This window comes from Xiphophorus maculatus, chromosome 23 (genome assembly GCF_002775205.1).
Source record: "Xiphophorus maculatus strain JP 163 A chromosome 23, X_maculatus-5.0-male, whole genome shotgun sequence".
In the NCBI taxonomy this organism is placed as follows: domain Eukaryota; kingdom Metazoa; phylum Chordata; class Actinopteri; order Cyprinodontiformes; family Poeciliidae; genus Xiphophorus; species Xiphophorus maculatus.
The window spans coordinates 17,732,600-17,757,168 of record NC_036465.1 but is presented as its reverse complement, the minus strand read 5'-3'; the positions used below and the strand labels follow the sequence as shown (position 1 = coordinate 17,757,168).

General features: G+C 41.3%; 1 protein-coding gene across 1 annotated transcript; it reads right to left on the bottom strand.

Moving 5' to 3' along the window:
- Positions 1–1,133: 1,133 nt before the first annotated feature.
- On the bottom strand, positions 1,134–24,237 carry cd48 (CD48 molecule). The gene is made up of 12 exons (XM_023328152.1): positions 24,153–24,237; positions 18,239–18,556; positions 17,781–18,035; positions 14,063–14,377; positions 13,598–13,852; positions 12,699–13,016; positions 12,234–12,488; positions 11,344–11,658; positions 10,878–11,132; positions 2,788–2,906; positions 2,344–2,598; positions 1,134–2,077 (listed from the first exon to the last, which is right to left on the bottom strand). Exons 1-10 carry the CDS (start codon positions 24,199–24,201, stop codon positions 2,878–2,880), a joined length of 2,364 nt encoding a protein of 787 aa, XP_023183920.1. The 5' UTR covers positions 24,202–24,237; the 3' UTR covers positions 1,134–2,077; positions 2,344–2,598; positions 2,788–2,877.
- Between the last annotated feature and the right edge of the window lie 332 nt (positions 24,238–24,569).

The window sequence follows — 24,569 nt, the reverse complement described above, 5'->3', positions numbered from 1 at the left end:
TTTTCTGATGTACAAAGCAAGAAAGAAAAAACTGAACACTTGCAACTGGTTGTCACAAAGACTTGAGAATGAGAGAACAATAACTGGGGATAGTCCTGAATGAGTGATTTCTCCAATTTGAAGTAGATCTCTTCCTCCTTTAGAGTTAGGGGAGGTTTACAATCAAGAGATTTGGGACTTGAGATCCTTTTGGTTCCTCAGTTAATTGTGGGAGTTTAAGTATTGACATATAGAGAAAGTTTATATTTTCTCAATTAGTGTCACTTTACAGGAGAACTTTCTTAAAATAAACCCTGAAGTTTCAGTGTGTTAGAAAAATTATCTAAGTTCATTTACTTGTGAGTTTATTTGAAAGTTTATGTTTTCATATTATTATTGTGTTTGTTGTTTACTTGACTTCTTTTCTTCCGTGATACACTATTAACTATTTTTAGGATGTTTGCCTGGAAGCTAGAAACGTTTACACATTCCTGTGTTGTCAGCTTTCTGTGAAACTGATTGGTTGCGGTCAGCCTCATGCCCTTGTAAGGGCATGTCCACAGAAGGTTCCAGAAGATCCTGTAGTAAAGGTCATTAGTCAATTCTTTGTGTGACTGTGTGAAAAAGCTCAAACTCCTTCCTTGTGATCATAATAAAAAGCAGTGTGGACAAAGAGCCCGCAGAGTTGATCACAAACAGTGTTTGACGGCGGTTCTCCACGTCAGGCTCTGCTCGCCTCTTCTGCAGAAAAGTAATTTGTGTCTCTGGTTGATTCTTTGCAGGTTAGGAACTGAAATAGACCTTACACACTGTATTAAATATAATGACCATGTGATGAAACTGTGACTTGACTGGATGTCTAAAGGTTGCCGAGTTAAAAATACCCGATATTACAGCAGAAAAGAGAGAAGCTGAGTGAACAGGATGCCATCACCACCATTTGGAGGAACAAAAGATACTTGTGTTTTATGAAAGTCCTACAATAAGTCTTAAAAGCTAGCAAAGTTTAATGAAACACTTGCCATTTTTTCGGCTGCTTTTGATATTTAAAAAGAGTCAAAGCTGCTTTAGTTCTCTAAGAATAGTGTCAAAGGTTGCTTAACTCTAAATAACTAGGTTCCTGTAACATGTAGTTTATTTATTGTACACACATTTAAAACAGTCCAAGTTGCATCAAGAAAAACAAAAACAACTTCCATGTTTGCTTCACGTTCAGCTTCTGTTCATTCGCTCAGCTGATTTTAGATGTTAATAACGTATCTTTGTCAAATATCTAGAGCTGTACAAAGCCTATTACACAGAGCCCAGTGTTTGCACTTTATAAATTGCTTCAAAAAACCTGCAAGATTCTTTCAAATGCAGAAAATCATGTTTCAACTGCTGTCCTGTGTGTTGGTGTGGTTAACCATTTTCTCTGAGGCTACAAGGTTCCTTTATTACATTTTAGCAGGAGCCTTTTCTGTGAAGTTTATATTTTCCTCTGCTGGTTTTGTATGACTACGACTGTTTACTTCAGTGGTTCCAACACATGTAAGACGTCCTTAGAAGTAAGTTAGTCTAAGTTTAGTGTGAGATACATACAAAAACAGGAAATCATGGAGGGGGCAAACACTTATTCACACCATTGTATGTCATAAGAACCTCATGGTACAACTCAGTAATAGATGAAAGCTAATCCATTGAAAGCATAATACATTGGAAAATACATAAAAAAAACACTGAGACAGAATGTTGACAATATATAACACAAGAAAGGAATTAAGCTAAAACTTTCACTTTAACATAATTGAAATAAGACACTTTGGAATGTTGCACAATAAAACGCTCCTGAAACATGGCAGCCAATCCCAGAACTATTTACATGTTTATGTTTGTGAGCTTATGTTGAATTTTTACAAATTAAAGTCATAATGTCATCCATCTAAGATGTAGTGTTCAGTTGAACCATCAGAATAGAGTCCTCTGGATTCTCCACTGTGGGTGGGATGGCAGAGAGTTTGGCTTTTTCATATTTCTTTTGCTTCCAAGTGAAGTAGAGACAAAGGCCAATTAAAGGAAGAACCACAGCAATACTACACAATTCCAAAGTGAGCCGGATCTGTTAAAAGAGAAAAAAACTTCATTAGTTTAATTAAACTGATGATTTTTCACCGTAGATTGTAAGATTGTATTTTCTGCTGGATGAACTCCAGCAGTTCTCACACCAGAGGATGAGGTAATCTATGTGATTTATAGTAATTTTTAGTTGCTCATATACCAAAGCTGATCATTGTTGTTAGGGCTGCAATTTGCTATTTGACTGTTTCTTCTTAAATAAACTACAAACTTCTAATATAAACTAATTATTTATCTTTTCTCACTCACCACAGTAAGTTAAGTTCATCCCTTTAGAGGAGTTACTGACTGGATTCCTGACTGAGCAGACCAGATGTCCTGAGATGTTTTGTCTCAGAACGATGATGTTGGTCTCAGTATTTCTAGAGAAGAGCTCAGAGTCTGTCAGTGTGTGTCCATCCAGAGCCCAGCTGTACTGAGGACTGTCACCTTGAGACACACAGGACACCTTCATCTGTCCCTGAGACAAACACTCAGGGAGCAGCTGGACAGAGGACACAGCAGCTGAGAGAGAAACACATGAAAAATTAATTACAGAACATAGCTATTTATTAATGGAACACTGGAAAGTCTGTTGTAAGGTATTTTAATTTAATATAAGTAAAATGTGTATCTATACTACTTCATGTTAGGAAACAAAACAATGCAAAAGAGTTGAAACTAGAAAAAATTGAAAGATAAATATTTGATTACCTATAACAAATAGTTGCAGAATTTTCCATCCTGTGTTTTTTCCATTTCCATCAAACATTTCAAGTTCATAGTCACCACTGTCAGTCTTTCTCAGGTCATTGATCCTGACTGATCCATCACTGGGAAAAAAGAGAATTCTGTCGTCCTTTTTAAGAACTACGTTATACCTCCAATATAGTATCACAGAGTTATTAGTATGCCATTGCAATCTTTGTATTTCTGACACGTTGTCCACCAGCTGAATGTCTACTGCTCCTCCCAAAACTCCAAAACACTGAGCTCCATTTTGTCTGCCGTCACAGAAAGGTTTCACCTCTTAAAGGAAGAACAAGAATAAGAATAAATAGTGTATTTATCTATGTTTATTTCTTTACAAAAAAAAGTTACTCAGTTTGTAAAAGTAGATTTTCATCAAGTAAACAAACAAAGTATTTCGGTTTTAATTGATGTCAATTACAAAAACATAAAATAATAATAACAGTAATTATAATTGCTCTAATAATAATAATAATAATAATATTTACTTCAAAGATTAAACACATTTTAATCTTTGACTCTTTTAATCTTTAATTAATCTTGTTGAAAAAATGAACCAGATAACTAAATCAATCATCTGAAAACTGGATTCTAACTCAAATAAATATAAAGTCTAATTGTTTAATTGGCTTGTTTTTAGCAATTTGCTCTGACTTAAAGTTTATCTTAAATTCTTAATGACTAAAGAGGAACAGAAAGAATAAGGTATGCTTTTTTATAAAGTAACCAATACATTTACATACTTCTATCACCAAATTTACATTTGCTTTCAGGTAAATAGTAAAAATTAAAACCAAATTAGCCAAAGTTGAACAACTTCCACAAATTTTAATCACATGCATGGGCGTAGGTTTGGGTATGGACGGTCGTGACATGTCACGACCAATATTCAAGGGATATAAAATAGTCCCCACCAATTTTTGCCATATTAATTAAAAAAAAAAAACATATGTATTTTTTAACAAAAACAAAATAAATAAACGAAAATCTACATTGATTAGTTTAATATTTCAATATACTACGCAGTGGTAGCATTCATTTTAAAATTCGCTGTTATGAACTATGACGACCCGCTATTGGCTCACAGAACGTGGATCTACGTTCTTTGATTTGCTGCAACAGGCGGCGGCCAGCTGGCCACACGCGGAACGGAAGCTTGGTCCATGGTGCTGACAGTGAACTCGTCTCCTTCTGAGTTTGACATTTATTATTAGTCTCCGAGACCATGTCGCCACCAAAAAAGAAAAGGACGATAGACATTAGAAGTTATTTCGCTACCTCGGCTGTAAGTACAGTGAGTGGACCCATAAGTTAGATATCTATCACGCAACGCATTTGTGGTAAAGTCCGGTGTTTAGTAAGGTCAGCACTGAATGTGAGGTAGAATAGGTCTGTTAATTATGTAATATTTTTTCACATAGGATGCTCAGACAGCAGAGCAAGGGGCAGAGCAGAACGATGGAGAGGTGGCTGGAGCTTCAGGGCTCCAGGTGAGGTGTTGGATCTTTTTCCTGAAGTGCAAGAAGTCATTTTTTGTTCTTATCTGCAATTGTGTTTGTTGTATAATCAGTAGATCCAGAGGATATTTCTTTTGATCTTACTTGTAATGTCTGCTGAATTTTGAACAGGAAAAAGTAAAATGTTCTTGAACTAACCTGCTGAGTATGACTGTATCCAAGTTATGGTTGGGGGGAGGGGGTTATTAAGCCACTGTGGTGGCTTAATAATAACCTCTACTGGTCAAAAATGGTCGGGGGGGGGGGGTCAGTAAGTTGTAAGGTCCCCACCAAAACTTAGACCAAACCTACGCCCTTGATCACATGTAACAAGTTTTAACATTTCTTATAGACCCTGTGATGGAGACCAGGGACTCCATCCCTATTGAGTATTGATATTTATTTACAGAACAAGTACTTTTAGTTTCATTTCTTTATTCCAGTTTATTTGTGTTGCGTTAATTGGGTTTTACCTTTCTGGTGTGTCTCCTTAGAAGGGTGGAGCATACCATGTAAACTAAGAAGGGTAATGCTCTGAAAGTTATATTAAGTCTGATTTAATTTCTTGATTGACTTTAGGATTAGTTTGTTTGTAATTTGCATGCATGTAAATACTTATTTGTACCATTTATTTTGTGTTGGGTTTGTAAATTATTTATTGTTGTTTGTCACCCCTTCGCCTGGTGTAGGTGGAAGTGGCCCAGGGATAAAGCCGGCTGCTGTGCTTCGCAGTCTAAAATGGGTGTCGGTGTACTGGTGACCTGCAGCACCAATGAAGCTATTTCAATCTGGAGAGACTCAGACGGAAAAAACAGCGATTAAACAGGTTTATTGACATGCATGAATTTAAAGTTCTTTGGCGCTCGGGCCCCGGCTGAGGACATTGAGCTGTGAATTGCGATCAGCTCGGATGAGCATTCCCGATGTAGGTTAGGAATGTCATCCCCCGGGACCCGACACTGGTGGTGGGGGTCGGTGAAGGATGGGAGCCTGAAGAGTGGAGGTGGAGAAGGGGTGGAGGAGGGTTGAGCGCAGCTGGAAAGCGGAAGATGCCATGGATGGAGGTCCTTATCAACTGGGCCTTGGTCGGTGAGTGGACGTGACGTGGCTTGGTCCTGCGTTGATAGGTCGGCTGTGATGAGCGGGACGCGCCGACTGGATGATGCAGGTGGGGCTAAAGAGTCTTCCAGTTTGAATTTGCGCCTAGGCTTCATTTCAATCTGGAGAGACTCAGACGGAAAAAACAGCGATTAAACAGGTTTATTGACATGCATGAATTTAAAGTTCTTTGGCGCTCGGGCCCCGGCTGAGGACATTGAGCTGTGAATTGCGATCAGCTCGGATGAGCATTCCCGATGTAGGTTAGGAATGTCATCCCCCAAAAAGGGAGGCTGAGGCCGGGGCCGAGGCCGGGGAATTAGCATCAGGGTCAGAGAGTAATGTGGGGGAGCTACGCTAGCTCGGGGCTTACAGACTAGGACTTGAGGAGATCGTAGTAGGTGATGTTACTGTGATAGGGGTAAATTATGAAGCTGGTGGATAACGGTCAGCGGGGATGCTGCTAGGCGTGTATTGGCGAGATGCTGGTAGATGAAAGACACTGGGATGGTACGAGGTATGAAATGACGGGATGTGGGTAGATGAAGGCCAGCTGGGGAAGAGGTGCGGCGTTAAATAGCAGAATGCTGGTAGATGGAGGCCAGCGGGGGATGCTGTTATGCGTGAAATGACTGGATGCTGGTAGATGTAGGCCAGCTGGGGACGCCGCTATGCATGAAATGATTAAATGCTGGTAGATGAAGGCCAGCTGGGGACACCGCTATGCTTGAAATGACTGAATGCTGGTAGATGAAGGCCAGCTGGGGACACCGCTATGTATGAAATGACTAAATGCTGGTAGATGAAGGCCAGCTGGGGACGCCGCTATGTATGAAATGACTAAATGCTGGTAGATGAAGGCCAGCTGGGGACACCGCTATGCATGAAATGACTAAATGCTGGTAGATGAAGTTCAGCTGGGGACGCCGCTATGCATGAAATGACTAAATGCTGGTAGATGAAGGCCAGCTGGGGACGCCGCTATGCATGAAATGACTAAATGCTGGTAGATGAAGGCCAGCTGGGGACACCGCTATGCATGAAATGACTAAATGCTGGTAGATGAAGGTCAGCTGGGGACGCCGCTATGCATGAAATGACTAAATGCTGGTAGATGAAGGCCAGCTGGGGACGCCGCTATGCATGAAATGACTAAATGCTGGTAGATGAAGGCCAGCTGGGGACGCCGCTATGCATGAAATGACTAAATGCTGGTAGATGAAGGCCAGCTGGGGACACCGCTATGCTTGAAATGACCGGATCTGGTAGATGTGGGCCGGCTGGGGAAGCCGCTATTTGTGAAAAGACTGGATGCTGGTAGATGTGGGCTAACTTGGGGGCGCCGTTAAGATGAAACGGCAGGAAGTTGGTAGATGAAGGCTGACTGGGGTAATGTGGTGATGCTATGAAATAGTATGTCAATTAGAAATAATATCCCCCCAAAAATGAAAGCTGAGGCTGGGGCCGGAGCTGGGAGTTAGAGACTGGGAGAGTGAGAAAAGGTCGGGAGCTACGCCAACTCGGGGCTTGCGGGCTGGAACCTTAAGGAGGCTATACAGGGTGACGGTACTGATGGTAGGGGAAAATGATGAAAGCCAGTGGATGAAGGTCAGCCGGAGACATAGATGGGCGTGGAATGGCAGGGTGCTCGTAGAGTAGACCGACTGAAATGATGATTTAGCTGTAGGAAAGAGATCAGCTGCATGGTACTGAGATAGCGAGAAAAGGATGGGAGAGGGAATAGATTAGGATGTAAGAAGATAGCTGCCTGCTACTGGAGGTGAGATGCTAGAACCAGGATTAGATTTGCAGGGTGACGTTAGAGGATGCGAGCGAGATATGGGGACATTCTGGAATGAAACTTAAAATAGGGGAGTGAAGGACAACAGGGAAAGATGAGCATAACATTTGCTGGATGGGAGTGTGCGCTTTGCGTGAGGTTGACCAACCACCACCAGTGAATTGCGCAGTGCACGTCGGGCACTGAGGGAAGCTATGAAGACGGAGACGAGATACGTAAAATTATATGAAGAGAATGCTGAAGATGACTATGGAGCTGTTGACGTAAGGTCGAGAGAATACCTGGAAAACTGGTTAAACGTGATCTAAAGAGTTGAATGATGTCGTATATAAATTATGGCCTCGAGATTGAGAGAATGCAGGGGCTTGGAATGATGGATGAGCATGAAGAGGAAGCTAAGACTGGAAATGAGGATGAGAAACTGAGGAACTATAGGGAATAAAATTACGGTGCGAGGCGTGGATGAGGGTTTGAAATAGATTATTTTGTCTAGTAGCTGGACTGGACTGAACAAGGGCTGGGAGATATAGCTTATCAGCGAGAGTGATAGAATGGCAGGATGCTGGAAGATGAAGGCCAGCTGGGGAAGCGAGAGTGTTCGAATGGCGGGATGATAGTAGATGAAGGCCAGATCTGCCATAAGCGGAGGTGATTAGAATGATTAGTGGCAATTAAATTGATTAATGGCCAATGATGGCGAGGAAAATGGTGGAGATTCGGCTTTGCGGGTCAAACATGATAGCTTATGGCGGAGAGCGGCGATGTGGGGACGCTTACGGAAATGACCCCTCGGGAAACAGGCTACAGAAGTGGAACGGGCTTCGTAGAATGCTGAGGACTCGAGCTGCTGAAATGGAGGTTGGAGCTGAACCGGCTGCATGGGGGTTCCCTCTCGAAAGGGTCATGCAGGACAGGCTGGATAGAATGAGAAAATTAGAGAGGAGGTGCCGTCCTATACTCCCAGCGATAAGGAGGTGCTGGCTTTACCCCGATGGGGGTTGAGAAAATGGGCGATAATGAAATCTTTTTTTTTTTTTTTTTTTTTTTTTTTTTTTTTTTTTAAACCGAAGATGTGCAAAGCTTTGGCGCTTGTGAAAGGAACCATGCGAACTAACTTGACTTGGACCTAAGCAATGATGTTGGAGGTTCTGCTCCTCCGGATGGGGCCTTGGCTTCAGAACAACTGCGAGTGCTGGTAGGTCGTTGCTAACTGGCAGCAAGGGTGGCTCGTAGGTGCCTTATGATAATTGGCTCGGAAGAGGGACTGGAACGAATGCGCTAGTGAAACCTGGGAAAGCTAGAGGATAGGCTGCATAGACTTGGAAATGACAGGATGGCCTGGGAATAGCATGCGAATCCGGACAATTGTCTGGTGAGAGATGAAGCTTAGAAGCGCCAGCAGGGACATGAGCTTGAAATGTCGGCATACGAGGCAGTTTACTGTTGGCGGGCCACGGTTAAGCAAGTTATCAGGGGGCATGGACTTATTTGGGGGCAAAATGAATCTACGTAGCTGAACGTAGGTAACGGTTCGGTAGCCGCGGGCTACTTGTTAACAGGCTTAAGATGCTGTAATATTAGCTGAGCATCATTTATCTGTCGATACCTGCATCCGACAGCATTGCTCAACGTGGTCGTTACCTTGGGGGAAAACTTAGCAGGGTTCTGCGTTTGTGGCGTGATTATAATGGACATACACAGCTCTGCGCAACAGCAGCAGGTCTCCTTCGCTGCCGCACCGGTGTAAATCCAGCAAGCATCTCAGAGTTCAAGTTGCGTTTGAGGGCGGCTCGGGAAACAGGTTACGACATTTAATGGATTAAACAGTTTTAACTGCTGAAAGTGACGGGGACGCGGATATGGGAAGCGCGGGAGCCCCCATAGTATCAAATCAACATAGGAATGACGGAGAATTGGCCGTTCTGGGGTGGAAACGGGCAGCTTCCGGTTCAGGGGGTGGGGAGGGGCACTGCTTACTCTGGGCAGGCTATACACTCCGAAGCTCACCCGTACCGTTGGGCCTGGCGGGGAAGCAGGTAAACTCTTGAGACCAAGGATAAACCCAGAAAACGACTTAGACAATCCTAAAACTTAAGCTAGGAAAAAGGGGCACTTTGTTAAAAGGCCAGGTGCTCGAATCCTGACAACGGCATGCAAAATGTCGAGTTTTTTTTTTTTTTCCTTTTGATTATAATGCGCATCCCGTTCAGCAATGCCAGTGGGAGCGTGACGTACTGTCACGCGGTTAAAGACGGCGGGTGCACGATTTAAGATAGTCACTGTTGAAGCAGAGAAAATGAATACGGTAACCATGACGGCTCATGAACGGCTCTACGTAGCTGGGTGCGCATGAGTCTACCGTTTTATGAATGAATAATCCCGCTGTGCGGATAAACGTGACCAAACACGAACGCTGGCTTGAGAGGGGCCGAGAAAAGGAGCAGTAAGTCCAGTGCGGGCATAATAAAGTTAGAGGAGGAATATACGGGGCTTGATAACGGAGGCTACTACCGAGGTCGGGAAGCTGTAGAAAAGAGGTTGGCGATCCACCTTGGGTCACGCCGGGAGGGATGCCACTATTACCAATTCATTTATGCATTCATGCAATTAAAAGCTCTGAAGCACTTGAACCGCGCCCGGATGGCGCATGCGAAATGGGCCTGCAAGTTCGGGAAGGGGATAGACTAAGTTCCGCGTTTCCTAACGTTGCAAACATGAATGAGACAAGTGAGGCTACGTCTTACCCTGAAAGCCCGAGGCGGGCGTAGCGTGGGAAATCCGAAGGGAGGCGCTGATGACCGGGCTGCCAGCAGCTATGCGGAAGTGAGTGAAGCTGTTGAAGTGGCCGAACCAGAGCGGGGAACCGGTAGAAAGGCGACGTGATGAACGCGGTGGAAAGATGATGAACGACGAGCTGGGAGGGCGACGGAGATCGGTGCGGCGAGACCTTGGCGGGCCGGCCAGGGGCCTGAGGCGGAGAAAGATGGCCCAGGGATGAAGACAGTGGGATTATGTGGCCGCTTGCCAGAGACAGGCCGTGGAGTGGGTGGCGCGGGAGCAAGGGACGGTGGGTCCCGGTCAGGCGAGAGAGCGGCGGCAGAAGCTGCTTAGAATGAATGAGGCCGGGAGGAATACTTCTTCCATCCGAGGAGCGACTGAGGGAAAGAAGGGGCCGAGCAAACGGCTTAGCGGCTTTTAAGAGGGACATTAGAGGTGGAAGGGCGAGCAATCACGGAGAAAAGGATCTGGTGAGATAACTGACTGGGAGCTGAGGCGTGCGGCTGAACAGGTTGAGCGCAGCTGGAAAGCGGAAGATGCCATGGATGGAGGTCCTTATCAACTGGGCCTTGGTCGGTGAGTGGACGTGACGTGGCTTGGTCCTGCGTTGATAGGTCGGCGGTGATGAGCGGGACGCGCCGACTGGATGATGCAGGTGGGGCTAAAGAGTCTTCCAGTTTGAATTTGCGCCTAGGCTTCATTTCCACCATATCTTGTTGCCTTGCCTCCCCTCTTTTCAACGCAGTGCCACCATCGGAAAGTGACAGACCCACTTAGCTATTTGTCTCCCAATTGAAGTGCAGTTAATGAATATGCAACCTAGAAGCAAACAAACAAATAATAAACCACTAAAATGAACCAATTTATCTTTTCACACTCACCACAGTAAGTTAAGTTCATTCCTTCGGAGGAGTTACTGACTGGATTCTTGACTGAGCAGACCAGATGTCCTGAGATGTTTTGTCTCAGAACGATGATGTTGGTCTCAGTATTTCTAGAGAAGAGCTCAGAGTCTGTCAGTGTGTGTCCATCCAGAGCCCAGCTGTACTGAGGACTGTCACCTTGAGACACACAGGACACCTTCATCTGTCCCTGAGACAAACACTCAGTGACCAGCTGAACAGAGGACACAGGAGCTGAGAGAGATTCACATGAAAAATTAATTACAGAAAATAGCTTAATTTTTAATTTGGTGGAAAACTTGAAAGTACAGAATACAATATTGAGGTTTGGTGTAAAATATTTTTTATTTAATATAAGTTAAATGTTTATCTACATCCTGTTGTGAAATGAAACAATGTTAAAGAGGAAAAAATGAAATACATTGAAAATTAAATAGTTGATTACCTATAACAAATAGTTGCAGAGTTTTCCATCCTGTGTTTTTTCCATTTCCATCAAACATTTCAAGTTTATATTCACCGCTGTCAGTCCTTCTCAGGTCATTGATCCTGACTGATCCATCACTGGGAAAAAAGGGAATTCTGTCGTCCTTTGGACTAACAACTTTGTTATTCTTCCAATATAGTATCCTAGAGTTATTCATTTTCCATAAGAATCTGGGTATTTCTGACACGTTGTCCATCAGCTGAACGTCTACTACTCCTCCCAAAACTCCAAAACACTGAGCTCCATTTTGTCTGCCGTCACAGGAAGTTTTCACTGTTTAAATAAAAAACAAACATTAGGATGACAAATAAGAATAATTAGTGTATTCATTTTATTATTATTATAATGTTTTTTACAAATGAAGGTATTCTCTTAGCCACTGGACTACAAATAATAAAATGAAAAATAATCATTGTAATACTTTTTAGTTATTTTAGATTCAGGGATCTGTTTTTGTACCCCAAAATCACATTGTTTTAGCAAAAATCACACAAAGTCACTATTCAGCTCCTTATCAACATATGCAAAAGACAAACCTACCCATTTGTTGCATTTCTGATTAGGCTAGGACAAGTAAATAATATTTTTCATGGATCATTAAATCATGTGATCAGGGCAAAAGAATTTTGTCAAGCTTTTCTTTGTTGTAGCGGGTCAAAAAGTAGATTATCATCATGAAAACAGACAATATTTTGATTTTAATTGATGTTGTGTGTAAAAACATGAAAAAATAAAATAATAATAATAATAAAGGAATTCAATTCAAAGATTAAAAATATTAATTTAATACATTAGCTACTAGACATATCATCCGAAAACTTAATACTAATAATATTTTTCTTACTCACCACAGACAGCTATGTTCATCTCTTCGGAGGAGTTACTGACTGGATTCTTGACTGAGCAGACCAGATGTCCTGAGATGTTTCGTCTCAGAACGATGATGTTGGTCTCAGTATTTCTAGAGAAGAGCTCAGAGTCTGTCAGTGTGTGTCCATCCAGAGCCCAGCTGTACTGAGGACTGTCACCTTGAGACACACAGGACACCTTCATGTGTCCCTGAGACAAACACTCAGGGACCAGCTGGACAGAGGACACAGCAGCTGAGAGAGAAACACATGAAAAATTATTTACAGAAAATAGCTTAATTTTTAATTTGGTGGAAAACTAGAAAGTACAGAATACAATATTGAGGTTTGGTGTAAAATATTTTTTATTTAATATAAGTAAACTTTGTATCTACGTCCTGTTGTGAAATGAAACAATGTTAAAGACTAAAAAATGAACACATTGAAAAATAAATATTTGATTACCTATAACAAATAGTTGCAGAGTTTTCCATCCTGTGTTTTTTCCATCTCCATCAAACATTTCTAGTTTATATTCACCGCTGTCAGTCCTTCTCAGGTTATTGATCCTGACTGATCCATTACTGGGAAAAAAGGGAATTCTGTCGTCCTTTTTAAGAACTACTTTATTATACCTCCAATAAAGTATCACAGACTTATTAGTATTCCATTTGAATTTGGTTATTTCTGACACGTTGTCCATCAGCTGAACGTCTACTACTCCTCCCAAAACTCCAAAACACTGAGCTCCATTTTGTCTGCCATCACAGGAAGTTTTCACCTCTTAAATTAAAAACAAGCATTAAGATGACAAATAAGAATAATTAGTGTATTCATTTTAGTATTATTATAATGTTTTTTACAAATGAAGGTATTCTCTTAGCCACTGGACTACAAATAATAAAATGAAAATTAATCATTGTAATACTTTTTAGTTATATTAGATTCAGGGATCTATTTTTGTACCTCAAAATCACATTGTTTTAGCAAAAATCACACAAAGTCACTATTCAGCTCCTTATCAATATATGCAAAAGACAAACCCACCCATTGTTTGCATTTCTGATTAGGCTAGGACAAGTAAATAATATTTTTCATGGATCATTAAATCATGTGATCAGGGCAAAAAATTTTTGTCAAGCTTTTCTTTGTTGTAACGGGTCATAAAGTAGATTTTCATCATGAAAACAGACACAATATCTTGATTTTAATTGACGTTGTTTGTAAAAACATTTAAAAAAATAAATAATAATAATGATAATAATAAAGGAATTCAATTCAAAGATTAAAAATATGAAGTTTATACATTAGCTACTACTCATATCATCTGAAAACTTAATACTAATAATACTTTTCTTACTCACCACAGACAGCTATGTTCATCTCTTCGGAGGAATTACTGACAGGATTCCTGACTGAACAGACCAGATGTCCTGAGATGTTTTTTCTCAGAACGATGATGTTGGTCTCAGTATTTCTAGAGAAGAGCTCAGAGTCTGTCAGGTTGTGTCCATCCAGAGCCCAGCTGTACTGAGGACTGTCACCTTGAGACACACAGGACACCTTCATCTGTCCCTGAGACAAACACTCAGGGACCAACTGGACAGAGGACACAGCAGCTGCGAGAGAAACACGTGAAAAATTATTTACAGAAAACAGTTTAATTTTTAATTTTGGTGGAAAACTGGAAAGTACAAAAGACAAACTGAAGTACGTTGTAAAATATTTTTTATTTAATATAAGTAAAATGTGTATCTACGTCCTGTTGTGAAATGAAACATTGTAAAAGAGTAAAAAGTGAAAAATTTGGAATAGAAATATTTGATTACCTATAACAAATAGTTGCAGAGTTTTCCATCCTGTGTTTTTTCCATTTCCATCAAACATTTCAAGTTTATATTCACCGCTGTCAGTCCTTCTCAGGTCACTGATCCTGACTGATCCATTACTGGGAAAAAAGGGAATTCTGTCGTCCTTTTTAAGAAGTACGTTATACCTCCAATATAGTATCCTAGAGTTATTCATTTTCCATAAGAATCTGGGTATTTCTGACACGTTGTCCATCAGCTGAACGTCTACTACTCCTCCCAAAACTCCAAAACACTGAGCTCCATTTTGTCTGCCGTCACAGGAAGTTTTCACCTCTTAAATAAAAAACAAGCATTAGGATGACAAATAAGAATAATTAGTGTATTCATTTTATTATTATTATAATATTTTTTACAAATTAAGGTATTCTCTTAGCCACTGGACTACTACAAATAATATGAAAAATAATCATTGTAATACTTTTTAGTTATTTTAGATTCAGGGATCTGTTTTTGTACCCCAAAATCACATTGTTTTAGCAAAAATCACACAAAGTCACTATTCAGCTCCTTATCAATATATGCAAAGGACAAACCTACCCATTGTTTGCATTTCTGATTAGGCTAGGGCAAGTAAATAATAATTTTCATGGATCATTAAATCATGTGATCAGGGCAAAAATAATTTTGTCAAGCTTTTGTTTGTTGTAGCGCGCAATAAAGTAGATTTTCATCATGACAATAGACACAATATTTTGATTTTAATTGATGTTGTTTGTAAAAACATCAAAAAATAATAATAATAAAGGAATTCAATTCAACGATTAATTGAATCGAAAAGATTCAATTAAAAGTTTGAATCTTTTCAAGTTTAAAAAATAAGACCCAATGAAAAGATTAATTGACCCAAGATGTCGACTCTTTTGCCATCTTGTCGAAAGAGTCGACAAGATGGCGACGCGAGTAAACGCAGCGTCTTTGTGCTCACCGACTCGAAGTTTGTCTTTTCCACTTTGCTCGGGTAAAAACACCTACAACCGACAAAATTTACTGGCCATTGGTCAAGCAATCGGGGAAAGTCTGCCACAGGAGATTTTCCGTGTCCACAACAACATTCCGGTCGATATTGCACGGACACCGGGCTGTCCCTGGATTACAATCCCAGTATCTACGACAGGTCGACGGCGCAGAGATCGTAAACAAAAGAGGGGGTGTTGTAGCTCGGCCGTGGGACTCCTGCATGATACTATCAGCAACAACCAGAACAAGTACCCCCAGGCTGTTCACATCGTCTCTGGGGACTTTAATCATGCTGATCTGAAATCAGTCCTCCCCAAATTCCATCAACACGTAAAGTGCACAACCAGGGGTGATAAAACTCTGGACAAGCTGTACACAAACATCAGACAAGCATACAGGGCTAAACCCTTAGCACACCTTGGCCAGTCTGATCACGTGTCCCTGCTACTGATCCCTGCTTACACCCCCCTGCGGAAACGTGTCCCCATTACAACCCAGACTGTCACCATCTGGCCTGAGGATGCCTCTCACCAACTACAGGACTGCTTCCAGAGAACTGACTGGGAGGTTTTTGCACATCCGGACCTGGAGAACTACACCTCAGCAGTCTTGGACTACATCAGGTTCTGCACGGACAATGTCACCAGGAGCAGACTCATGAGGATCTATCCGAATAGGAAACCCTGGATGACTAAGGAGGTCCGGGGCCTCTTGAAAGCCAGGAACGCTGCTTTCAGGTCTGGGGACAAAGCACCCTACAGTTCTGCCAGAGCCAACCTGAGAAGAGGCATCTGCCAAGCTAAGGCATCATACAGAGGGAGAATAGAGAAGCAGCTCAGGAGCAACACCACCAGGCAGGTGTGGCAGGGTGTCCAGCACATGACAAGCTACAGATCCAGCAACCAGCCATGCACGGAGGGAACCACTTCCCTGGCAGAGGAGATGAATATCTTCTTTGCCCGCTTTGAGGCGACACCTACCACAGCTCCATCACAGCTGCCTGTCCACAGCAGCTCTGCTCTCACAGTAGAGGAGTGTGAGGTGAGGCAGGTGATGAGGAAGGTAAACCCAAGGAAGGCTGCGGGACCTGACGGTGTGTCAGGACGGGTGCTTAAAGGCTGTGCAGACCAACTGGCTGGAATCTTCACAAAGATTTTTAACCAGTCCCTGTCTCAAGCCACTGTCCCTCCCTGCCTAAAGTCCTCTACCATTGTCCCCCTGCCAAAAAGAACCAACATCAACACCCTGAATGACTACCGTCCAGTGGCACTCACACCGATCATCATGAAGTGCTTTGAGAGACTGGTGCGGAGTCACATCCTCGCTGGCCTGCCTGCTGAGCTGGACCCTCTCCAATTTGCCTACAAAGCAAAGAGGTCCACAGAGGACGCTGTATCCACAGCACTTCATGCTGCCCTGACCCACGTAGAGAAGCAGGGGAGCTACGTCAGAATGCTCTTCGTGGACTTCAGCTCAGCATTTAATACTATACTTCCCCAACGTCTGGTGTCCAAGCTAGCAAACCTTGGGCTCCCATCAGCCACCTGCAGTTGGATCCTGGACTTCCTAACAGGTCGCTCCCAGAGGGTCAGACTGGGCCCCCACACCTCCACTGCTCTGAGCCTGAACACCGGATCGCCACAGGGTTGCGTGCTCAGCCCACTTCTCTACACCCTCTACACTCATGACTGTGTCTCCAACCACCTCAGCAACAAGATCATAAAATTTGCAGATGACACGACTGTTGTTGGTCTCATCTCAGGCAGGAAAGGGGAGCTGGAGTACAGGCATGAGGTGAAGCGGCTGACAGAGTGGTGCAAAGTCAATAACCGGCTCCTCAACACCTCCAAAACAAAGGAGCTGGTGATCGACTTCAGGAAGAACAAAACGGACATCCAGCCTCTCACCATCAGTGGGACCTGTGTGGAGAGGGTCCCAGTGTTCAGGTTTCTGGGCATGGAGTTGGAGGATAAGCTAACCTGGAGCACCAACACCAAGGAGCTGTTGAAGAAGGCACAGCAGAGACTGTACTTTCTGAGAATACTCAAGAAGAACCGTCTCCCCTCAGACCTGCTGCAGGCCTTCTATCACTGCTCCATAGAGAGTGTGCTCACGTACAGTCTGTGTGTCTGGTATGGCAGTAGCACATCCGCGGACAAGAAGGCGCTCCAGAGGGTTGTTAGGGCAGCAGAGAGAACCATAGGCTGCCCCCTGCCCACTATGGAACAGATTTACACTTCCAGGCTCCACAAGAACGTTTTTGGACATTTTAAATGACTCTTCACACCCTGGCCATGGTCTCTTCTAGCTGCTGCCATCAGGCAAGAGATACAGAGAAATAAAAACCAGGACAAATCGCCTAAAAAACTGTTTTTACCCGATGGCAATCATGGCACTAAATTCAAAGGCATAAGAACTTCTGCTCTTGACACCACTTTGTTAAAAATGTAAATTCTGTTGCCACACCTCCAGGTGCTGCGTCCACCTTCTGATGTCTATTTATTTCTCATTTTGTACTATTTATTTCTTTATCTTTGTATATTATGTATATACACATAGCCTGCATCTCAACTCGAGTCGAGCAAATCTCAATCTCGTTGTAATCTGTTGATGACAATGACAAATAAATCTTATCTTATCTTAAAAATACTAATTGAATACAATAACTAGTAGACATATTATCTGAAAACTGGATACTAATAATATTTTTCTTACTCACCACAGACAGCTATGTTCATCTCTTCGGAGGAATTACTGACTGGATTCCTGACTGAGCAGACCAGATGTCCTGAGATGTTTCGTCTCAGAACGATGATGTTGGTCTCAGTATTTCTAGAGAAGAGCTCAGAGTCTGTCAGTGTGTGTCCATCCAGAGCCCAGCTGTACTGAGGACTGTCACCTTGAGACACAAAGGACACCTTCATCTGTCCCTGAGACAAACACTCAGGGACCAGCTGGACAGAGGACACAGCAGCTGTGAGAAAAACACAAGAAAAATTATTTACAGAAAACAGTTTAATTTTGGTGGAAAACTGGAAAGTACAGATGACAAACTGAAGTACGTTGTAAAATATTTTTTATTTAATATAAGTAAAATGTGTATCTATGTCCTGTTGTGAAATGAAACAATGTAAAAGAGTAAAAAGTGAAAAATTTGGAATAGAAATATTTGATTACCTATAACAAATAGTTGCAGAGTTTTCCGTCCTGTGATTTTTCCATTTCCATCAAACATTTCAAGTTTATATTCACCGCTGTCAGTCCTTCTCAGGTCATTGATCGTGACTGATCCATTACTGGGAAAAAAGGGAATTCTGCCGTCCTTTTTAAGAACTACTTTATTATACCTCCAATATAGTATCACAGAGTTATTAGTGTTCCATAAGAATCTGGGTATTTCTGACACGTTGTCCACCAGCTGAACGTCTACTGCTCCTCCCAAAACTCCAAAACACTGAGCTCCATTTTGTCTGCCGTCACAGGAAGGTTTCCCCGCTTAAAGAAGCAACAAGAATAAGTGTATATAGTGCTTAAATAGTGCTCAAGTGCTTTAAAAAACAAGACTATTATTACTTTCTGAGGATGCTACACTGAAAGGTTTAACAAGACTGTAGACATTACTTGTGTTCATGGATGTCAGAAAGAGTATCCAACTGCAGATGTCACAATTGAAATTGAAAGCTAAGCTTTAATGTTGACTGTTGGAGTTTTGAGTCAGTTAGCTTATGATGTTAACCTTGGGGAAGATTTACCAATCCTAGACAGTCTGGTTCAAGAAAACTCTGTGGCATATTCTTGTGCTGTCATCACATGTTTTATAAAAAAGGGCTTAGAACGTCTGCCAGATGCAGATGATTTGTATGAAGGAGAAAATAAATTTAGGACATCAAAACAACAATGTAGACAGGAGAAAAATAAAAACAAAAGCAGGTCAAAACCTCCTGAACCTGCATTGCCATTAACTCCATGTAATGATCTCCAGTGGCAAGTTCCTGATAACTTTAAAGAGAGTCAAGAAAATAATCCATCTTTTAAACCTCTCTTTAATAAAGCACACAAAGATGGTGAAAAAGAGAGTACTGTAGCGTTCAAAAGTTTAGCAGGAGAGCCTTTCATTATAAAGGATAAACTTTTGTATCTAGCAGACATTGATGAGCCCAGACTTGTGCCAAAAGAATACCATTCAGTAATTCTGCATTTGGGTCACACTGTACCATGGTCAGGGCACCTAGGACAGGCAAAGATGTATAATTGCTCAGTGTTTTTATTGGCCAGGATTATATAAAGATGTGGTTGAATACTGCAAAACATGTCATGACTGTCAGTTAGTAGCCCCCACTAAAGTTTCAGACAGTTGCAGACTTTACCAATAATGACTGTTCCTTAAGAGAGAATCGCCATGGATGTCATAGGTCCTTTACCTAAGAGCAGTAATGGCCATGAATATGTATTAGTCATCTGTGATTATGCAACCAGATATCCAGATGTTTATCCATTATGTTGTCACAAGTGATAAAAACTCTTTATGATCAACTGGGTGTAAAAGGTATTCGTACTACTCCATACCACCCAGAAACCGATGGTTTGGTAGAACAATTTAATGGTACATTAAAGCAAATGTTGAGAAAGTTTATTGATGATACTGGCAAAAACTGGGATAAATGGTTGCCTTTTCTTTTGTTTGCATACAGAGAAGTACCCCAAGCTTCAACTGTTTTTTCTCCTTTTGAGTTGCTTTATGGGAGACAGGTTTAGAGGCCCTTTGGACATGCTGAAGGAGAACTGGGTGGCTGGAGCGGCATCTGTATCCAGTGAAATGGCTTCACCAACAACAAACATCATCTCCTACATACTGCAAATGAGAGACAAACTGGAAAAATATAGAGAACAAGTTAAAGACCATATGCAGAAGGCACAACACAAGCAAAAGTTATGGTATGACAGACATGCCTGTGAAAGGGAGCTGAAGACTGGCCAGAAAGGTTTAGTACTTTTGCCCAGTGGACCAAGTAAGTTGCTAGCTAAATGGCAAGGACCCTACACTGTGGTTAGAAGAGTAGGTCCAGTGACTTATGAAATTATCTGTCCAGAAAAACAAAAGTCAAAGCAACTGCTCCATGTAAATCTGCTAAAGGAGTATTATGAAAGAAATGTTCCAGAAATGGATGTGAAGCAGATCCAGATTGTACAAAATGGTCAGCTGAAGACAGTGCCATGTTGAAGGATGGAGGAGATGAATTGAGTCCATGCAGAGAATTGGCCAAAGTAGAGGCTCCAAAGCATCTGACTCATGATCAGTGGGAACAGCTGGGTGAGATTAAACAGTCTCTTCCATCCCTGTCTGCAGATGTAAATGGGCGAACTGATGTCATAATACACAAGATAACTTTGAAAGATACAACACCTGTTCATCTTAAGCCTTACAGGATTCCAGAACAAATGATGGCACCACTGAAAAAGGAGGTCCAGACAATGCTGGAAATGGGAGTGATAGAGCCATCAAGAAGCTAGTGGTCAAATCGCATTGTGCTTGTTCCTAAGAAGGACTCAACTCAACTTCGCTTTTGTTCTGACTTAAGAAAGCTAAACAGCATTTCTTGTTTTGATTCTTACCCCATGCCACGCATTGATGAGCTACTAGAAAGACTGGGAAAGGGAAGGCCAAATACATCACAACCTTAGATCTATGTAAAGGTTACTGGCAAGTGCCTTTAGATCCATCCTGTAAAGAATACACAGCATTTCAGATTCCAGGCATGGGTTTATTCCATTATACTGTTCTACCATTTGGTCTTCATGGGGCACCAGCTACCTTTCAAAGGTTGATGGACATTATCCTTAATGATTGTTCAAAGTTTGCTGTGGCCTACCTGGATAATGTTGTGATCTACAGTGAGACTTGGGAGGATCACCTACAACATCTCAAGGCTGTGATGGCAAAGATCCAGAATGCTGGTCTCACTCTGAATGTGAGCAAGTGTGCATGGGCACAAGAAGAAGTCAAATATCTGGGTTACATTGTTGGCCATGGACAAATAAAGCCACAACTTGAAAAAGTAAAAGCCATTCAAGCAATCCCCAGACCCAAAACAAAGAAGCAAGTGAGATCATTAGCTTAGTTGGGTGGTATAGGAGATTTATACCCCATCAACTTGAGCAGCCCCTCTGACCGAGTTAACAAAAAAGTCTATTTCTAAAATCATGTGGAAGGATGACTGTGAACATGCATTTCAATCTTTAAAGAAACTGATCTGTTAAGCTCCTGTTTTGCAGAGTCCTAACTTTTCAAAGCCATTTGTTGTTCATGTGGATGCTTTAAATGTTGGTCTTGGAGCAGAACTGGCTCAGGGAGAAGCTGGTGAAGAAAAACCTGTCCTTTTCTTAAGTAAAAACCTGTTTGACTGGGATAAAACGTACTCCACAGTAGAAAAGGAAGGACTTGCAATAAAGTGGGCTTTGGACTCTTTAAAATATTACCTCCTAGGAAGGGAGTTTATTTTGCAAACCAAGCACAGACATCTGAAGTGGATGCACTCCAAGCAGCATCAGAATGCACGAATATTACGTTGGTGCCTTGCCCTTCAGCCATACCAGTTCACCATCCAGCATTGTCCAGCTAATAAGAAAAATCTTATTGCTGCCTACTTTTCTCGTTTGCCTGAGTTTTGTGAACCAGAAGGCAGAGGAAATTAGTAAATGTTAAGAAGCAATAAGGTTTTCTGTAATGTTTGAATTCTAGCATGTGTGCATATGATCCTTTGTCTGTGAAATGTTTACCGTTCGGGTGTGTCCTTGTAGGGACCATCTAGGAACCCTCCTAAGGAAGAGGCCTGCCTCAAACCCAGCTCTTTAATGGAGGGAGCAGTGATAGCTGGAGTTTGATTGGCTGGGGGTAAACTGAGAAGGCAGGGATAACCAGTATATAGGTGGACTGCTGACTGTAGCAGGGGCTGTCTGATGGGAAAGCTGCCATTTTGAACTGTGCTATGATGCTGGAGGCCTAATAAACCAGCTTTGATTGCTGTACAGCCAGGTTTGCTCATTTATTTATTTATTTATTTATTTTTTAAACGTTTTTAAATTTTGATTTGTAATTAATTTTGCACCATTTCCAATACATTTGCATGTACAGATGTGATGGAGCTTTACTCAACTTTACTTTCAGACCTGAAACCATTCCACACAATGTTAAAACCATGCCAACCAAGCTTGGAATGGTTCCAGGTCTGAAAATAAAATGAAAATCACTTTTTGTGGTCAAAATAGTAATTACAACATGGTGTCCAAATAAATTTAATGCCACCAAAAATCTTAGTGTGCTACACTTGTCTAGAAAAGATAAAAAGGTTATTTACAGGGGGTCAGCTGCACCGCGTGACAGCACAGCATTTTTACATCTGCAAGGTCCACGTGCTGAAAGTCCTAAAAATATTTTTTTGCGATCAGATGTGTACATTAACACCTCGAAATTTAATACATCAAAAGACGAGAGTAAAAAAATGAGCAAAGACAAAAAAAATAAATAAATAAATAAATAAAGCAAAAAGAAATTAGCAAGCTTGGCTGTACAACAATCAAACCTGGTTTATTAGGCCTCCAGCATCAAAGCACTGCTCCCTCCTCCCTCAGGGTTACAAGATGACCACTACAAGGACACACCCGAAAGGTAACAAACATAATTCAAACATTACAGAAAACCTTATTGTTTCTTAACAGAGGACAAATGACTAATTTTTGTTAGCTACTGACAAAAAGAGCAGGAGATCCAATTAAATCTCACAGTAACAGACAGGTGGCAACATTGGCAACAACTGTTGATGTTGTCTGCAACACACAGGTAGCCAAACAGATCACCAAGCACAAGTAGTTTCTTCAAAACAGTTGGTACAATAACACTACTCCTAAAAGTTTTTCTTTTCAAATTGTTTCTGAAGTAAATGTAACTGAGTGAGAAAATACACGTAGTTACTACTGACCTCAAACTACACATACAACATCGCATTGCAAACACTTTGCTGCCCTCTAGCGTCAGAGTGACGCTACACCTGAATGACTCTTAAGCCATTCAGACATTAAGGGGTTAAAACACAAGCCTGTTCCCGGAAATTAAGAGCTTTAAATAAGCTTGACCATTTCGGAGAAAAAGATATAAAATAAATATATACCATGCTGATGCTGATTAAGACATTTATCTAAGTAATAGTAGGAGGTGTATGCAACTATTTAACCTGGTAGGTAGAATTTAGAACAAATTCGGACTAGAGAAAATCCCCACAAAATTTAAATTTGTATAGAAATTCTTAGTTTTAAACCTTGTTTAAGTTGTTAATTCCACACCAAAAAGAAAAGGTTAAAAGCAATATATACAAACAACATATGCTAAGGATGACTGGCACTGATGCAAATCTAATGCATACAAAGGAAATACACTTTTTTGACTACTAAGTAGTCAAAAATGAACTAATAGGAGGAAATTTAAACATAAACAAACATTAAAGCAGTGGTTCTCAAAGATTTTCTTCTGGGCCACCTATGGATTACAATAAAATCCCCCCCAAAAAAGAAAAAAAAAAGCATCAACTGGGCACACACATCGTTCAACTAGACATAAACCTATACACACATTTTGTTTTCAAACTCCACTGAAATTTATTTCACACTTCAGGTTGCATCACAACAAACAACAAACCATGTTTACAGTGAAACACTTTTGTGTAACTGTTTTATTGTTAGTTCTATACTGTAGAAGAGTACTCTTTGAGGTCAGTGTTATTTCAAGCATATTTCTTTTTTTATTTGTAACGATATTCAACTTTGCTATCGTCAATACATTTAAAAAAGCCTCTGTGCAAAATTCGGTTAAAACATGAACAGCTCCTTGAGAGTTTTTTTTTCTTTTCATTCATTGCAACCCCTTTGCAATGGCACTGCGCCCCACACTTTGGGGCATTAAAGGTGTCACAACTGAATCCTTTAAGGATTTTACTGTCAGCTGTGTTTTTGTTTCTAAAAGTACAGGTTATATTAGAAAATGAGACAAAAAACACAACAATCAATTAGATGTTATGTGCAAAAATTGTGAACCACTCACCACTACAGACTCCTATCAGGATCAACTGCAGCTTAATCACAGCTTTCATGTCTCTATTCACCCAAGTCTTTGTTGATCAGTGACTGTTAAAAACATAAACGTATGCAACAGCTGATGTACAGTATGTCCCATTAATGATTAGCTTCAGAAGAAAAACTGTGCAAATACCTTTCAGTTACGGGTGACATAAGGAAGGAAGCTGAGCAAACCTAAAAAAACAATAAAAAGAAGAAGAAAAAGTAAGAAGATTACTGTTTCCTGTAAGCCATTCTCCTACTAACTCTCTACAGAGTTAAAATGTATCAGATGAAGTCCCGCTTTGATGCATGTGTATTGCTGAAACACACAACCGATGACAAACAATGCCTCACGTTACACTGGACACGTCACTGCTATATTTTGTGTCAATTTTCAAGA